The sequence below is a fragment of the Pseudochaenichthys georgianus genome, chromosome 14, assembly GCF_902827115.2.
Source record: "Pseudochaenichthys georgianus chromosome 14, fPseGeo1.2, whole genome shotgun sequence".
In the NCBI taxonomy this organism is placed as follows: domain Eukaryota; kingdom Metazoa; phylum Chordata; class Actinopteri; order Perciformes; family Channichthyidae; genus Pseudochaenichthys; species Pseudochaenichthys georgianus.
This window is the reverse complement of record NC_047516.1, coordinates 15,843,977-15,859,526: the sequence shown is the minus strand read 5'-3', so window position 1 is coordinate 15,859,526 and position 15,550 is coordinate 15,843,977. Positions and strand designations below refer to the sequence as shown.

The 15,550-nt window shown below is 41.1% G+C and overlaps 3 protein-coding genes across 3 annotated transcripts; 1 reads left to right on the top strand and 2 right to left on the bottom strand.

Annotated features, from left to right (window-relative positions):
• Positions 1 to 1,708: 1,708 nt before the first annotated feature.
• On the bottom strand, positions 1,709 to 4,425 carry LOC117458669 (claudin-like protein ZF-A89). The gene is made up of 2 exons (XM_034099277.2): positions 3,881 to 4,425; positions 1,709 to 2,443 (listed from the first exon to the last, which is right to left on the bottom strand). The coding sequence occupies exons 1-2, from the start codon at positions 4,377 to 4,379 to the stop codon at positions 1,824 to 1,826; spliced, it is 1,119 nt and encodes a 372-aa protein (XP_033955168.2). The 5' UTR covers positions 4,380 to 4,425; the 3' UTR covers positions 1,709 to 1,823.
• Positions 4,426 to 9,097: 4,672 nt separating this feature from the next.
• On the top strand, positions 9,098 to 10,144 carry LOC117458695 (claudin-4-like). Its single transcript, XM_034099315.1, has one exon. The coding sequence runs from the start codon at positions 9,202 to 9,204 to the stop codon at positions 9,835 to 9,837; it is 636 nt and encodes a 211-aa protein (XP_033955206.1). The 5' UTR covers positions 9,098 to 9,201; the 3' UTR covers positions 9,838 to 10,144.
• A 1,001-nt stretch (positions 10,145 to 11,145) lies between these two features.
• Positions 11,146 to 14,664, bottom strand: LOC117458694 (claudin-4-like). Its single transcript, XM_034099314.2, has 2 exons — positions 14,005 to 14,664; positions 11,146 to 12,257 (listed from the first exon to the last, which is right to left on the bottom strand). Exons 1-2 carry the CDS (start codon positions 14,478 to 14,480, stop codon positions 11,609 to 11,611), a joined length of 1,125 nt encoding a protein of 374 aa, XP_033955205.2. The 5' UTR covers positions 14,481 to 14,664; the 3' UTR covers positions 11,146 to 11,608.
• Between the last annotated feature and the right edge of the window lie 886 nt (positions 14,665 to 15,550).

The window sequence follows — 15,550 nt, the reverse complement described above, 5'->3', positions numbered from 1 at the left end:
CCTGTCGATACCACGTGACTGCTTCAGGTAGCGATTCAGATCGGTTGAACCGTTGAACCACAACGCTCATATTACCCATGGATGTATAATAAGAACCATATTACCCCTCCTGTACCCGGGCCCAGTGACACGATGGAATTAAAAGAGCTCAGACCCTCACTCATATAGAGGTCGGAACATGTCATAAGTATAAATAGATACAAGCATAAATAAATGTAGGAATAAAAACAGGAATAAATATAGTGCAGTGTTTTCGGTGAAATTCAGCTTGCGTGCTGTGGCTCAGCTGGAAAGCAGTTGACTCACGACCGCAGGGTCCCTGGTTCAACGACTGAACAATACGTCTTTTTTGTTGTTTATAAAAGCTACAGCTAAATCAGATAATGTAGTTAATACATATATTCTTTGATATGGTTTAGCCTTTCTCCGGCTACAACATGGTTAAGTTTATGAATATTATTAAGGAATACAAATCCCTCTTTGCAATGTTTACCAGCCTCCTTAGGCTTTTCAAGCACAATCATTCAACTGGAATAAAAACAATATTGTTAACATGAAAATATGATTAAATGTTCGTTGTTTAGAGTTATTCTAAGGCTTTACTCAATGGGAACTCGGTATGAGAGAGCACACTGTTGAGATGTCCAATCTGCCTGTTGTACACACTTTGACCAACAGGGGGGTTTGTGTTCAAATGAAGCCCATGATGAAGCCTCATGAGATGAACCCTTTTGCGAACCAATTGGCTGGAAAGCTTCAAAGCTTCATAAGGCTTCATCTCGCCATCACTACTGGAAATATGCAACCCAGTCTCACGGCATTTCGTGTTATAGTCACGAAATTAATTTAATGTATTGATTTGTGTTCACCAACACGATTTTCGCATTTTTTTCGTGTCACACAGAACGATTTTAAAAGCAATGTATTTCTATTGGTAGTATGTTTTGTGCCTGCACCACTTCTTTTTGTCCAGTCGGGTCTTGGAAGACCGGAAGCTGTGTGGTTCATAAACACATTTTCTTACCCCAACCCTTTTATTTTAAATAGTATGTCGGAGTTTTTTTTGCCATCCGCGAGGAAAATAATGGGGCTCAGAGCCTCAGAATACTTTTATCTTTTTTCCCCTTCTAATTTGTTATTATTTGGTGCAGGCACGAAACATACTACAAATAGAAATACATTGCTTCTAAAATCGTTCTGTCAGAATACTAAAATCTGTATTTTTTTTTAAATCTCTTTTTCCTTCCAATTTGTTATTAATCACATTGCTTTTTTTGCGGAAAAAATGCGACAATCGTGTTGGTGAACACAAATCAATAGATTAAATTAATTTAGTGACTATAACACGAAATGCCGAGAGACTGGGTTGAAATATGAGGCCACAGCCAGCAGGTGGTTAGCTTAGCACAGCTAGGCTCTTTGCTAAGCTAAGCAGCAACACAGCTAGGCCCGCCCTTTCAGCAGTAGGCCTTATATTCACCAACGTAGTTTTAGAGTATGTAGCAGATTTATTTTTGTCTAGACTAAATGTAGATTTAAAAATATAGCTTGCCAATTGACTTCAGGTGATAGAAGGCAGGTTGTTAACTTTGGAGAGCGCTTAGCTAGATTTTTTAACAAATAACTGAGGAGCTATCATAACCAAACCACCATTTGAAAACCTCTATTCACTTAAACATGATGATCCACCTCCACAAAACAAGCAAGGTTATGGGTTCATAAAAAAGTTAAATTTATTAAAATAACAGTAGAAACACTTTAAAAATCATGAAGTTAACAGCATAAACATTATAGGTCAGTCCAGTTTCCTAGAGAAAGTATACTCAAACGTAGGCTCCTCCACTGGGTGCGGAGGGTGGGGCAGAGTATTTGGCTGAGTATCCGCTGTCCTTAGTCTTCGGGCACTGGCAGCAAAGAAGTGCACCTCCAATCAGCATAAGTCCTGATGCTCCCCAGCCGATGAACAGCGCGGCTCCCAGCTCCCTCCTCTGAGCGTCGTTCATAATGGGGTTGTAGAAGTTTCTGATGACAGTGTTGGCAGACCAGGACACAGGGATGATGCACAGGATACTACTCACGATGAAGAACACACCTGCAGCAATGGCTACTTTACTCTTGGCCTCCTCATCTTCAATACAGTTGGTGCACTTTCCCCCTGCAACGGCTAGCATGATTCCCATTAAGGCCACCAAGATGGAGATCACAACCAGGGCGCGGGCAGCTTGAAGGTCGAGGGGCAGAGCCAGCATGGAGTCGTAGACCTTGCATTGCATCTGGCCCGTGCTCTGCTTCACACAGTTCATCCACAGGCCCTCCCAATAAGTCTGTGCCGTGATAATGTTGCTTCCAATGAAAGCAGACACCTTCCACATGGGCAGAGCACAGATGATGATGTCTCCAAGAAAGCCGATGATTGCCAGGAAGGTGGCCAAAATCTGGAGACCTGCAGATGCCATGTTTCCTCTCTCGTCAAGCAGAAGCAACAATGTCTCACGTGAAGCAGAAGCTAGGGAAATGTAGCTGTTAGAGATCTCACCTGCAGCTTTTATACCCACATGGTAGGCTGTTCAAAATTGTTCAAATTGAAAACACCTGTGCTCATTAAGAGAGTGTCAGGCACCGATTGGAGGAAGTATAAATTAATTATGTGAAGGTTACTGATTTTTTTTTTTTAATGTTTAGCCTTTAAAGGTGGGGTAGGTAATTTTGGAGAAACCAGCTCGAGTGCGCTACAATTTGAAAATAAACAGCCGGAAAAAAGCTGCCACTTCCTTACAGAGCCCCTCCTCCAACACACATGAACGCTCACATGACCGATGAGGGCACAAGATAAGTTTGTGCACAGATGGAAGGCTGACAGGCAGGTAGGCTTTCCAGTTATTTTAGCCGGGCCGGCTAAAAATGATTGGTCGTGCTTTTTACAGTACTACGGCTTCCACAGATGAAATTTTTTTATGTATTTTTTTTCAAAGCACTTAAGATATTCATTGCTATCGGGATGTTAAGAGCATTCCATGGAATATAACAAAAAGTGTATCTCGAGCCGGTTTCTCAAACTTACCTAGCCCACCTTTAATACAAATATAAACTCAATCAATACATATATTAATCTACAATATTATCTAACATTATTTCTCTTGCTAGACAAAGATATTTTCAACAGCGTAATGCTGGTTTAATTTACTGCAGAGAGAATCCTCCTTAATACTGGAGGCAGTTGTTTTATATCTTAAACACTTAGTTATAAAGTGTGGGAAATACACTCTTTCCCAAGATCAAATCATGTCTTTGCTGGAAATATGAGGCCACAGCCAGCAGGTGGTTAGCTTTGCACAGCTAGGCTCTTTGCTAAGCTAAGCAGCAACACAGCTAGCCCGGCCCTTTCAGCAGTAGGCCTTACATTCACCAACATAGTTTTAGAGTATGTAGCAGATTTATTTTTGTCTAGACTAAATGTAGATTTAAAAATATAGCTTGCTAATTGACTTCAGGTGATAGAAGGTTGTTAACTTTGGAGAGCGCTTAGCTAGATTTCTGAACAAATAACTGAGGAGCTATCATAACCAAACCACTATTTTAAAACCTCTATTCACTTAAACATGATGACCCACGTCCACAAAAACAAACAAGGTTATAAGTTCATAAAAAAGTAAAATTTATTAAAACAACAGTAGAAACACTTTAAAAAGCATGAAGTTAACAGCATAAACATTATAGGTCAGTCCAGTTTCCTAGAGAAAGTATACTCAAACGTAGGCTCCTCCACTGGGTGCGGAGGGTGGGGCAGAGTATTTGGCTGAGTATCCGCTGTCCTTACTCTTCGGGCACTGGCAGCAAAGAAGTGCACCTCCAATCAGCATAAGTCCTGATGCTCCCCAGCCGATGAACAGCGCGGCTCCCAGCTCCCTCCTCTGAGCGTCGTTCATAATGGGGTTGTAGAAGTTTCTGATGACAGTGTTGGCAGACCAGGACACAGGGATGATGCACAGAATACTACTCACGATGAAGAACACACCTGCAGCAATGGCTACTTTACTCTTGGCCTCCTCATCTTCAATGCAGTTGGTGCATTTTCCCCCTGCAACGGCTAGCATGATTCCCATTAAGGCCACCAAGATGGAGATCACAACCAGGGCACGGGCAGCTTGAAGGTCGAGGGGCAGAGCCAGCATGGAGTCGTAGACCTTGCATTGCATCTGGCCCGTGCTCTGCATCACGCAGTTCATCCACAGGCCCTCCCAATAGGTCTGTGCCGTGATAATGTTGCTTCCAATGAAAGCAGACACCTTCCACATGGGCAGAGCACAGATGATGATGTCTCCAAGAAAGCCGACGATTGCCAGGAAGGTGGCCAAAATCTGGAGACCTGCAGATGCCATGTTTTCTCTCTCGTCAAGCAGAAGCAACAATGTCTCACGTGAAGCAGAAGCTAGAAGGAAATGTAGCTGTTAAAGATCTCACCTGCAGCTTTTATATCCACATGGTAGGCTGCGGTCTCTCCTGATTGGTTGTTTAAAATTGTTAAAATTGAAAACACCTGTGCTCATTAAGAGAGTGTCAGGCACTGGTTGGAGGAAGTAGAAATTAATTATTATGTGAAGGAGGTTACAGTTCTTAATGTTTAGCCTTAAATACAAATATAAACTCAATCAATAAATTCTGAAATACCTCCACCAATTCCCAACGATGATTGAATCTCAAATATTATTCTTTTCTCTTTGTGTTTTATTTTCATTTGCAACCAAAGCATTTTTTTAACATTGTTGAATGTCTCAGATACATTTCTGGATGTGACTTTTGTTTTGTAGTTCATTAAATTATTTCACTGTCTGGCTTTCATCTACCATGAGAAGAAATAGAAAGATGTGTTTTCACATGAATTCTTACTGCAATCTGTCACCAAACTTTGAAATGTTTTCCTGATTTACATGTTGAGTGTCTATGAGGAACACTTTATTCATGATAGCCTGCTTATATTTCCTTTCATCATTTACCAGTGCAGCAATCAAGCTGAGTAATTCCACCTGTGCTAGTCTGTGAGCCTCAGCTGACCTGAGGGCTGTTCTTGTAAAAGCAAGTTGGATTGAGCCAGGATTTCCTTTTACAAAGCCTTAAACTAGTGATGGCTAGATGAAGCCTTATGAAGCTTTGAAGCTTTCTAGCCAATTGGTTCGCAAAAGGGTTCATCTCATGAGGCTTCATCTCATGAGGCTTCATCATGGGCTTCATTTGAACACAAACCCCCCTGTTGGTCAAAGTTTGTAAAACAGGCAGATTGGACATCTCAACAGTGTGCTCTATCTCATACCGAGTTCCCAATGAGTAAAGCCTTAATAACTCTAAACAATTAACATAAAATCATATTTTCACGTTAACAATATTGGTTTTATTCCATTTTAATTATTGTGATTGAAAAGCCTAAGGAGTCTGGTAAACATCGCAAAGAGGGATTTGTATTCCTTAATAATATTCGTAAACTTAACCATGTTGTAACCTGAGAAAGGCTAAACCATATCAAAGAATACATTTATTAACTACATTATCTCATTTAGCTGTAGTTGTTATAAACAAAAAAAAGACTTATGGACGACAGAATGTCCTGTTTTATTCTAAGTGACTAGATGGGGTGTCCTGCTATCACCCTGGAGTGAGATGAGTCTTTGATACTGGACAGTTTTTGTTTTATTCTCATCTAAACACAGGGATGATAGCTCATATATGAGACTTCAAAGGTCTTTTATTTTGAAACTCTACATCAAAATGTCCAGATTTTTTCTGAGTGACTAGATGGGGTGTCCTGCTATCACCCTGGAGTGAGATGAGTCTTTGATACTGGACAGTTTTTGTTTTATTCTCATCTAAACACAGGGATGATAGCTCATATATGAGACTTCAAAGGTCTTTTATTTTGAAACTCTACATCAGAATGTCCTGATTTTTTCTGAGTGACTAGATGGGGTGTCCTGCTATCACCCTGGAGTGAAATGAGTCGTTGACGATGTACAGTTTTTGTTTTATTCTCATCCAAAGCAGGGATGATAGCTCATACAATAGAGATGTCAAAGGTATTTTATTTTGAAACTCTACATCAGAATGTCCTGGTTTTTTCTGAGTGACTAGATGGGGTGTCCTGCTATCACCCTGAAGTGAAATGAGTCTTTGATACTGGACAGTTTTTGTTTTATTCTCATCTAAACACAGAGGCAGTGTTTCCAGGATTCTACCGTAATGCATAGGATATTCGCGCACCGCAATATCACGTGCGGGCTGGCTTGACTAGGTTTTCCCGAGTGGAGGATGGCTTGACCGCAGTGTGACTCTGGCATCTGTTCGTCTTGTACCTCAATGCGAGGGCGTTTAAGAACAAATCTATCCATCTGAAATATACAACTAATCCTAGAAGTTTTGCTGTCTGTCTGCAATTTACTCGGCGCGAGTTTGGGGACGTATCGACGTATCAGTAATGCATGACGCAGCAGACCCAACGTTTCGTTGCTCTGATTGGCTGTAGGTCGGTTCAAATTGCATTCGGAGGCATTTTGATCTGACCGCGGCCGCGCTGATAACGCGAGAGAATGTCCACACCTTAGTCGTGTATAAAACTCCCCCACTACTTAGACTATTCCTTGCACCCCTCTAGCATAAGCCTGAATGGTCTCAACCAGCGGCAGTCACGTGCACTTGTTGTTACAGCAGGATCAGAGCCATATAATAGAGCAGGATCAGTTTGTGTGTTGTGGACACGACCGGTAGATTTTCGCAATCCGTGTTCTCAACATGCTTACTTTAACATAATTTGTCATGGTCTGGCTAAGGTAGGGCTAAGCCATTTCTTGGTATGGCTGTAGCCTACCCCAGCCATACCCTGGCGCCGCCACTGCTAACAAAGAAAAATAGACAGATCACTAGTGATGGCGAGATGAAGCCTTATGAAGCTTTCCATCCAATTGGTTTGCAAAAGGGTTCATCTTATGAGGCTTCATTTGAACACAAATCCCCAGGTTGGTCAAAGTATGTAAAAAATAACTGTGGAAATAAATAGAGGAATAAATAAATGCAAAAATAAATACATAAATATGGACATAAATACAGGAATAAATAAATAAATGTGGATATAATTACAATAATAAATAAATAAACACTAGAAAAAATAAACAAGTGTATAAATAAAAAAATATAAGTTAAGAATAAAACACATGTATCTTTAATGTATTTATACGTTTATTTTTACTAACATTAATATATGTATTCATTTATGTGTCTGTGCGTGTTTCACACAATGTTGTTCTGCTTGGTAACCTTGTATTCTGTGGATACGACAACATTTATAAAATTGTACTTTCAATTGCTCTGAAAGTTGTAGATGTGTCTTTAGAACACCTTTGGACTTTCTGTTTCCTAATCGGTTTTCTATGCAGTACCAGCACTGTGAAATGGACTTGGCAGCAAATCAGGGCTAAGGATGTAAGGCAAGGCAAGGCAAGTTTATTGATGTAGACCTTCTTCAAAGTGGTATGTACTATTTAATGAACCTTGATCATTCATTTGTATCAGTATACAGATACTCTGTAAAATGTTAATCTTTCCTGAAGCAGACAGGGAAAACATTAGAGGAGGGCCAGCTGCTCTGAAATGGTCTGCTGGAGCTAGCTGTCCTCCAGTCTTCCTGATTTTTTTTTTTTTAAACTTTTTAACAATCTAGGTCGGCCAATCACAAATGGGATCAAGTGGGGGTGTTAGTACTGATCCTGGTGGCAGCTCCCACTACAATCCTACGTATAATAATTGGTTTATTTGCAAAGTACTGAAATAATTCTTGTTGTGTTCATTTGTGTGAAAAGTCTGTAACTTACAGTTGAAGGAGATACTTGTAACTTGTAGACTAGAGTAGGTTAGTAAGGAAGTAGTGATTGCCTAATTTATCAATGACACTCATCTGGTAGTCTATATTATCTGCCTCAGGTGACCTGTAACATTTCAATAATTTACTATCTTTGCTTGCTGATTTATTTCACATGGAGAGGACATTTGCAAATTTCCCCTCAGCATATGACATCCATTTCTAGCTTTTCAAAAATAAGTATTGTAACATACATAATATCTATAAATGTAACCCGGAGATAGACAACATCAAAAAGAACTGGAGAGGAAGAAACTCAAACTATATATTGAGAAATTGGAGTATGAGCAGAATGTATTGCAATACATTGTGCTTTATTTTTTTTGACATTGTAAGATTGTAACTTTATTTCCCCCCTTTTCCACAGCAAAGGCAGACATTAATAAAAAGTGAACTATCTCCTGGAATTGTTCTTGCATTTTGTTGCTTTAATTGCTCAGCTATTGTCTATCTAGTGGCTATGCCAGCTGGGTAATCAATGTTTCACCATTTCAGGTGCCACAAGTTGCACTTGAGGATCATCATTATTAGAATATATAGTATGTTTGAGCGTTTTACTGATGGTTTTATATAAGCCTAATGTAAAATGCTGGCAATATCCACCTTAAAGACATCATCTTTCCCTCAAACATTTTACCACTAGATGGCCTTCTGCTTGTGGTGCTTGACAAGAATGGCAACTGTTCAGAAATCATGACTGATATAAATGTTTGAAAACGTACACAATGTCAGTTTGCAGTACATGGTCTTAAAATATATAATCTGACTGTGTGTACTGTCCTAGTACATTTGGTTTCATCCTAAACACATATTTAAATAAACACATAAACCTTTCTTCTGTTTACTCACTGAGTTTCTCAGTGTCTCAATATATTGCTGGTTGGGAATCCCTGCTTTAAAAAAGCTATAATATATTTTGTTTGTAGTAACAAAGAGTAAGCGCAAAACTCTAGATAAAAATAGCTTAACTATAGTAGAGAAATTCCATGTTTTTAACTTTTCTAAAGTCTCCACAACGACAGCTATTTACTGTAGCAAGCTTTTGAAAGAAAGCTTATTTTCTTTCCCATAGCTGTGCTGGGGTACCAGAGGGCCTCTTTGTAGGAGAGAAACACGTCGGCACTCTGGCAGAATGATGGATCTTTATATTTGAGCATTGAAGCCAAAGCCCACCCGGCAGAGGGGGCCACTCAGGGGCATTGGTAGGGCACATAAAACGTCCCTGCAGGGAGAAAGCTTTTAGTTGGCAGCCCAGTGAAGAACTGTAAGGAAGCAAAGAGAAGCAGAATCACCAAACAGAAATGGCATCTTTAGGGCTGCAGATTGTCGGCGTAGCTCTGGCTGTGCTGGGATGGATTGGAAACATACTGATCTGTATGCTGCCCCTGTGGAAGGTGTCAGCTTTCATTGGGAACAACATTGTGGTGGCTCAGACCATCTGGGAGGGCCTGTGGATGACCTGCGTTGTGCAGAGCACCGGCCAGATGCAGTGCAAGGTGTACGACTCCCTACTGGCCCTGCCTCAGGACCTCCAGGCTGCTCGGGCTATGGTGGTCATCGCCATCCTGTTTTCTCTGTTCGGCCTGCTGCTCTCTGTGGTCGGAGGGAAATGCACCACCTGCGTTGGGGACAAGGTAGCAAAAGCCAGAGTTGCCATGACTGCAGGCTTTTTCTTTATCCTGAGTGGGGCTCTGTGCCTGGTGACCGTGTCTCTGCCTGCTAATACAGTCATCAAGGACTTCTACAACCCCATGGTTCCTGACTCCCTGAGGAGGGAGCTGGGAGCGTGTCTGTATGTGGGCTGGGCGGCATCAGGACTTTTGCTGGTCGGCGGCTCTCTTCTCTGCTTTCAGTGCCCGGCAGGAGGAGGAGACCGCTACAACGGAGCCAAGTACTCTGCGCCTAAATCCACAACACCCGGGAAGGAATTTGTCTGAAATTCTGCGCTAAACAAGACACACAACCTGACTTTACATACAGTACACACCTGTTGCTTATCGAGTTGTGATTTTCATTTTTTACTAAAAAACTATTCGAACACACTGTGGCCTTTTGTTTCTGAAATGTTCAAAAGACTCTACGGTATGTGCCATGTTATAGTAATGCAACATGAAGTTGAGCTTGATGCTTAATGCTTTTATATTTGATTGTTTTGTGTTATCATTTCAGTATTAATTCAGGGTAAGACTCTTCTGATGTTTTTATTCATTTTTTTTGCAAAATAAAATAAAAATGTCACGTGAATTGTTTTTCCTTCAGACAAACTGAATGTATGTATGATGTATTTCATCTGGTTGAAGACAATATTGATGTACTAAGAAAAGTATCGCAATATTTATTTTCTCTTAAATATCAGATGGAAAAGTTGCACTGTTTAGATATTTAAAATAAAATTGTTGATAGTTACTTTGGAGTTTAAAAATGACACAAAACATATTCCATTGTTTAACCTATATAACAATAAGGTTTAAGGAGAGATGGTGTTGTATGCTGTACCGATTGTAAAGCCTCTTATTTGTTTTATTGGGCTAAATGCTGGGCTATAGAATTGACTTGACATAATTAAATGTTCAATACAGATCCATTTGATCAGCTAAATCCTTAAAACATTGCTTTCCATTCTTGCATAAACAATCCGACATTTTGTTGATGAAACGTCCGTACTTTTCCCTACATGACAATTAAGATAGGGACTTTTACTTGCTCACTATTTTTTTAGCACTGATACTTTTACTTAATGATCTGAATTCTTATTCCCCTGGCCTGATCTCATCTGAGTGGGTTGAATGGAAACGGACACAAGAGTGAGAGCAGCGTATTGTGTTTCTTGTTGGACTGGTTTCAATTGAAAATGTCTGTAAACAAAAAGAAAACCGTTAAAGAGGTTTACTATATATCATCCTGACAATACTTGGCAGATGTGCTTTAACTGGGAAACGTGTAAATATCCATTCTTTGGAGATAAAGAGCAGTTCCTTAGCAACATCAATCTAAGCATACACAGCACATTGTTGTCTCTCGGTGGCAGTGACATCCATTTTAGTCGAGACAGACACTGTAAATTACCGTCTCTGTACAAGAGCGGTGGATTAGGCCATGGCAAACATCTCAAGCAGATACAGTACATTCCCAGGAGGCTGTTCCCCTGAATTCCTGAATGCCTTGTCACGAGTGCTTTGAGGAGTTCAGTTTCAATTTTATTGCTGTGTTTTGTGAAGGTGCACAGAGAACATGAGAGAGCAACGTTGGAACAAAGAAGCTTTATTTCTGACATTTGAAAGCAATTTCAAAAGTCTGTGATCCTTTTATCATTATACAATTACATCAGATCTGCTTCAACTGCACATTGTTCAATATTAAAATCTGCGTATGATGTCAATTTTTCCAAAATGCTTTTCATTCACATTTTTCTCTGATCAGCAGTCTAAATAATAATCCATTTAGTCTCATACAGCAGACTAACAACAAGGAAATATACAGGACTTAACTGTGCTGTCTTTTGTGAATTAAATGCTCCACATTTTTAAGTGATTCAAATTCAGAGGAGGGTTTATTCTCTTATCAATCACATGTTCATGCCTATGTCAGCTTTTGCAACCACATTTATGAGAAATAAATCCTTCTGTACAACATTTTGTATAAAAACAATTTTTTTTTAAATAAGAAAAAACGTCCCGATATTTCATGCTGCAGTTCCACTCTGAACATTCACACATAGTCCACATTTGAAGATGTGGTTCTTGCAGGGGCGAACTTGGCAGGTATGTAGGGTCTGGTGCCTTCTCTTGGGGGGCAGTTATTGCAGAGCAGGCCCCCTCCCAGCAGCAGCAGCCCAGCGGAGCCCCAGCCGATATACAGAGCCGCCCCGAGCTCCCTCCTCTGAGCAGCGATCACCATGGGGTTATAAAAGTCCCTGATCACCGCGTGAGCTGACCACGACACCGGGATCATTATCAGAAATGCTGCTATTATGAAGATCACTCCGGACACAATGCAAGCTTTGGCTTTTACCACCTCGTCCTCCATGCAGTTGGTGCACTTCCCTCCAACCACGGCCATGAGGATGCCAAACACCCCGACGATCACAGCGATGACCACCATGGCCCTGGCGGCCTGCAGGTCCTGAGGCAGAGCCAGCATGGAGTCGTACACCTTGCACTGCATTTGGCCCGTGCTCTGGACCACGCAGGTCATCCACAGGCCCTCCCAGATCACCTGGGCCGTGACGATGTTCGCCCCGACGAAAGCGGTGACTCTCCACATGGGCATGGCGCAGGTGATGATGGTGCCCAGCCAGCCGATGAAGGCCAGCAGCACACCCATGATCTGGAGGCCTTGAGAAGCCATGATAACGCCACTGCAGTCAGGAATCAACTTTCTATGCCTCTTACAGAAATGTCTCGGAGGTTGTGCAAAAACTCAACAGGGGTTGTATTTGCTCTCTTATGCTCCTCTCTCACCCTGCTTGAGGAAGGGTTTGCTCTGCTCTGATGCTCTGAGGTCCAACTGTGAGAAGATAACTACTCCGTGGTTCCAACTTTCAGGGTGGAGTTTCTGTGTCCGCGGACAAAAGGGGAAAGCTGAGACTTGATATCCACAAACCTTGTTCTCTCTCTCTCCATTGTTCCTGCATACTAAGCTTTGTTACCTCAAGCAAGACTTTGAGACCGGGAACAATGGCCCCAGATCCCACCTGTGCTCACACACACACACACACGCACGCACACACACACACACGCACGCACGCACACACACACACACACACACACACAAATTAAGCCTTGGGCAAACACTAAACTTCAGAGTTTGGGTCAACATACTCAGCAAAAAAAAGACCAGGTAGTGAATATTTATAAAAAGAAGAGAAAGATTTATAATTCAATAATTCAATGTATCATTTAAACTACAGAGAGTTAACCCATGGCATGCTTTTTCATTTATATAACAAATAACATTGACTCAGATACAAAATGCTGTATTCAATCTAGTTATATGGGTATATAATATTATATTATTAGTCAAGTATAGGACTTAATCATATTAGTCAGGAAAGATTTTTGGGGGAAGGGAATTCACTTTGTGGAAGCGGAATATGACATTTCCTGGTATTTTAATATGTACTTTCTTGACAGATTAAATATTGTTCCAACAGTTACTGTTTAAACCTCTTTGCCTGTAGGCTCACAGTTTGAACAAAAACCGGTTCAAACCACCTTGCCTCTTTTTTCTGCCACACCTAAACCTGAATTACAAGAAGGTCAGACAATAACTGCCCATCAGACGTTATTTATTATTGTGTTTTTCATATTGACCTTGTTTTAATCGTAAAGTTGTTATGATCAGGCATTTATTTGTCAATTCATGTATAAAAATTACAATTAATGTTAAAATCAGTGAATACAATATTAGTTAAAGGATCTTTTAATGATTATTATATTGTTCTATTTCAAGACAACTGGATGAATCATGTTGAACACAGCTCTTGTGTGAATGTAAACATAAAAAAGCAAGCACACTTAAACTTTGATTTGTAAACAAAATATTTATTTACAGTGTAACTAGCAGTTAAACAAATCTCATACACTTAGTTGTAAAAAAAAAAAAGATACCCACATACAGCGTTTCAAATAAGATTATATCATTTTCATATTTCTATGAAAAAGACTTACAAAATGACTAATAATCGTATTAACAACCAAACATATACAAGTAATTGTGTGAACAATTCAAACTGAATTTCCTCTTTGGGTGTGGTTCCTTTCTCGCTGTTTATTTCCTTCAACGCTCTTATGTGGAATAAAACTCAGGAATACATACATACAATAACAATACATACATCTGAAATACAGTATCAACACTCACAACCCAGTAGCACCAGTGCATCTGTCCCAGTAAACATTGCTTCAGGAAGCGTTTACTGACTCCTAGCTCTGTTTCAGACAAAGTCTTTGCTGGAGGCTGGTGCTGAGGCCTCAGATCTGGCAGCATTGTACTTTGTCGTGTAGGATCCTTCGTCCTTAGGGGGGCAGTTGCAGCAGAGCAGCCCCCCTCCGATCAGCATCAGGGCGCCCGCCCCCCACCCGATGTAGAGCGCGGCGCCCAACTCTCTCTTCTGGGCGCTGACCATCAGGGGGTTGTAGAAGTTCTGGATGATGGTGTGGGCCGTCCAGCAGACAGGGATTAGGCAGAGGACCCCGGCTACGATGAACATAACTCCAGCTGCAATGCCCACCTTGGTCTTAGACGCCGGATCCTCCACACAGTTGGTGCATTGCCCCCCGGCCACGGAGAGCAGGATAGCCAGGACGCCCACCACGATGGAGAGGATGATCAGAGCCCGGGCGGCCTGCATGTCGGAGCTGAGAGCCAGCATGGAGTCGTACACCTTACACTGCATCTGGCCCGTGCTCTGGTGCACACAGGTCATCCAAATACCTTCCCATGAGGTCTGCGAGGTCACGATGTTGCTGCCGATAAAAGCAGTGACCTTCCACATGGGGATGGCGCACACGATAATGGCACCGATCCATCCCAGGATCCCTAGAGCTGCGCCCAGGATCTGTATCCCAGCAGACACCATGGTGGAGGGCTGATTTGTTGTTTCAGTTGCTTCAGATGAAACTCAGGACTCGAAAGGCCTCTCTGTAGTTCCTCCCTGGTAAGTGACGTAAGGCTGTGTATTGTTTGTCCTCTTCTGTGGATGAGGCTCGTCTTCAGTCAGGTGAGTTGGGTAAATGTGAGAGGATACAGAGGAGAACAGGTATACGTTCCTTTGTGAGAGAGAGGAGGGGCCATGGAGTTAGGCAGCTTTGTCATCAGGTCCCAAACTCCACTTACCCATAACCTGTTTACCCTCCCCCAACCATCCTGTGTCACTAAGTCTAACAAAAGAAAACATGTGACACTGCTTTGGGTATAGTGCCACAAGCCTGATAAAACACACCATTTAAATACAATCCAAGCTATGTTTTTTGCTTATCGCATCAGAATATTTATTTAGATAATCTTCCCTCCTAAATCCCCCTGCCCTCTTATCAGTTTCACCTTAATCAGCAGGGGGGCGGAGTAAGGTTCTGACGGACAGATGATTCAAGTCTGTTTAAATGACAATGGATGACACTTCTGACGAAAATTTCAGACGGACCAAATAAGGTCTTGTGCCTGGTATTTTCTCTGTATTACACCTTCTCAAACTATGGATGACATGCTGTGGGAATCTAAATAGATATCGGGAATATCCTAATTTAACTGTGAAATGTTTTCAGTGAGGAAGATTAAACGTCAAGAAAGTAAACATTGTCATGTGCTTTAACGCTTTTGACATGTTCAATATTTATTCAAGACCTTAATCTTTCCTAATATTAAACAAGCCTTAAGTATCTCAGCATGAACATAAAAAAGATATTGTGATCAATCCTCGGTTACTCTCTTTGCGTCAAGTACCAACTATTTTTCTATCTTTAACACACCTCCAATGAAAATTGTGGATCACAGTGTCTCCACATTATAACAGTTTTGTTTTAAAATAGGTATATATGTAATAAGCAGAATCATCTATGGGCTTCAGCATAACTAACCGCACTTCGTCACACACTTGAAACTTTAAAACAACCTTTCTGTTGTTAGATGATTACAGAGTCTGTGAAATGT

Coding starts and splice junctions, on each gene's coding strand:
- LOC117458669 (XM_034099277.2), bottom strand. CDS start 4,379: ATGGCATCTGCAGGTCTCCAGATTTTGGCCACCTTCCTGGCAATCGTC. Junction 2,444..3,880: donor GGGAGCCGCGCTGTTCATCG/GCTGGGGAGCAT, acceptor TGGCATCTGCAG/GTCTCCAGATTTTGGCCACC.
- LOC117458695 (XM_034099315.1), top strand. CDS start 9,202: ATGGCATCTTTAGGGCTGCAGATTGTCGGCGTAGCTCTGGCTGTGCTG.
- LOC117458694 (XM_034099314.2), bottom strand. CDS start 14,480: ATGGTGTCTGCTGGGATACAGATCCTGGGCGCAGCTCTAGGGATCCTG. Junction 12,258..14,004: donor GTCAGCGCCCAGAAGAGAGA/GTTGGGCGCCGC, acceptor TCCTGACTGCAG/TGGCGTTATCATGGCTTCTC.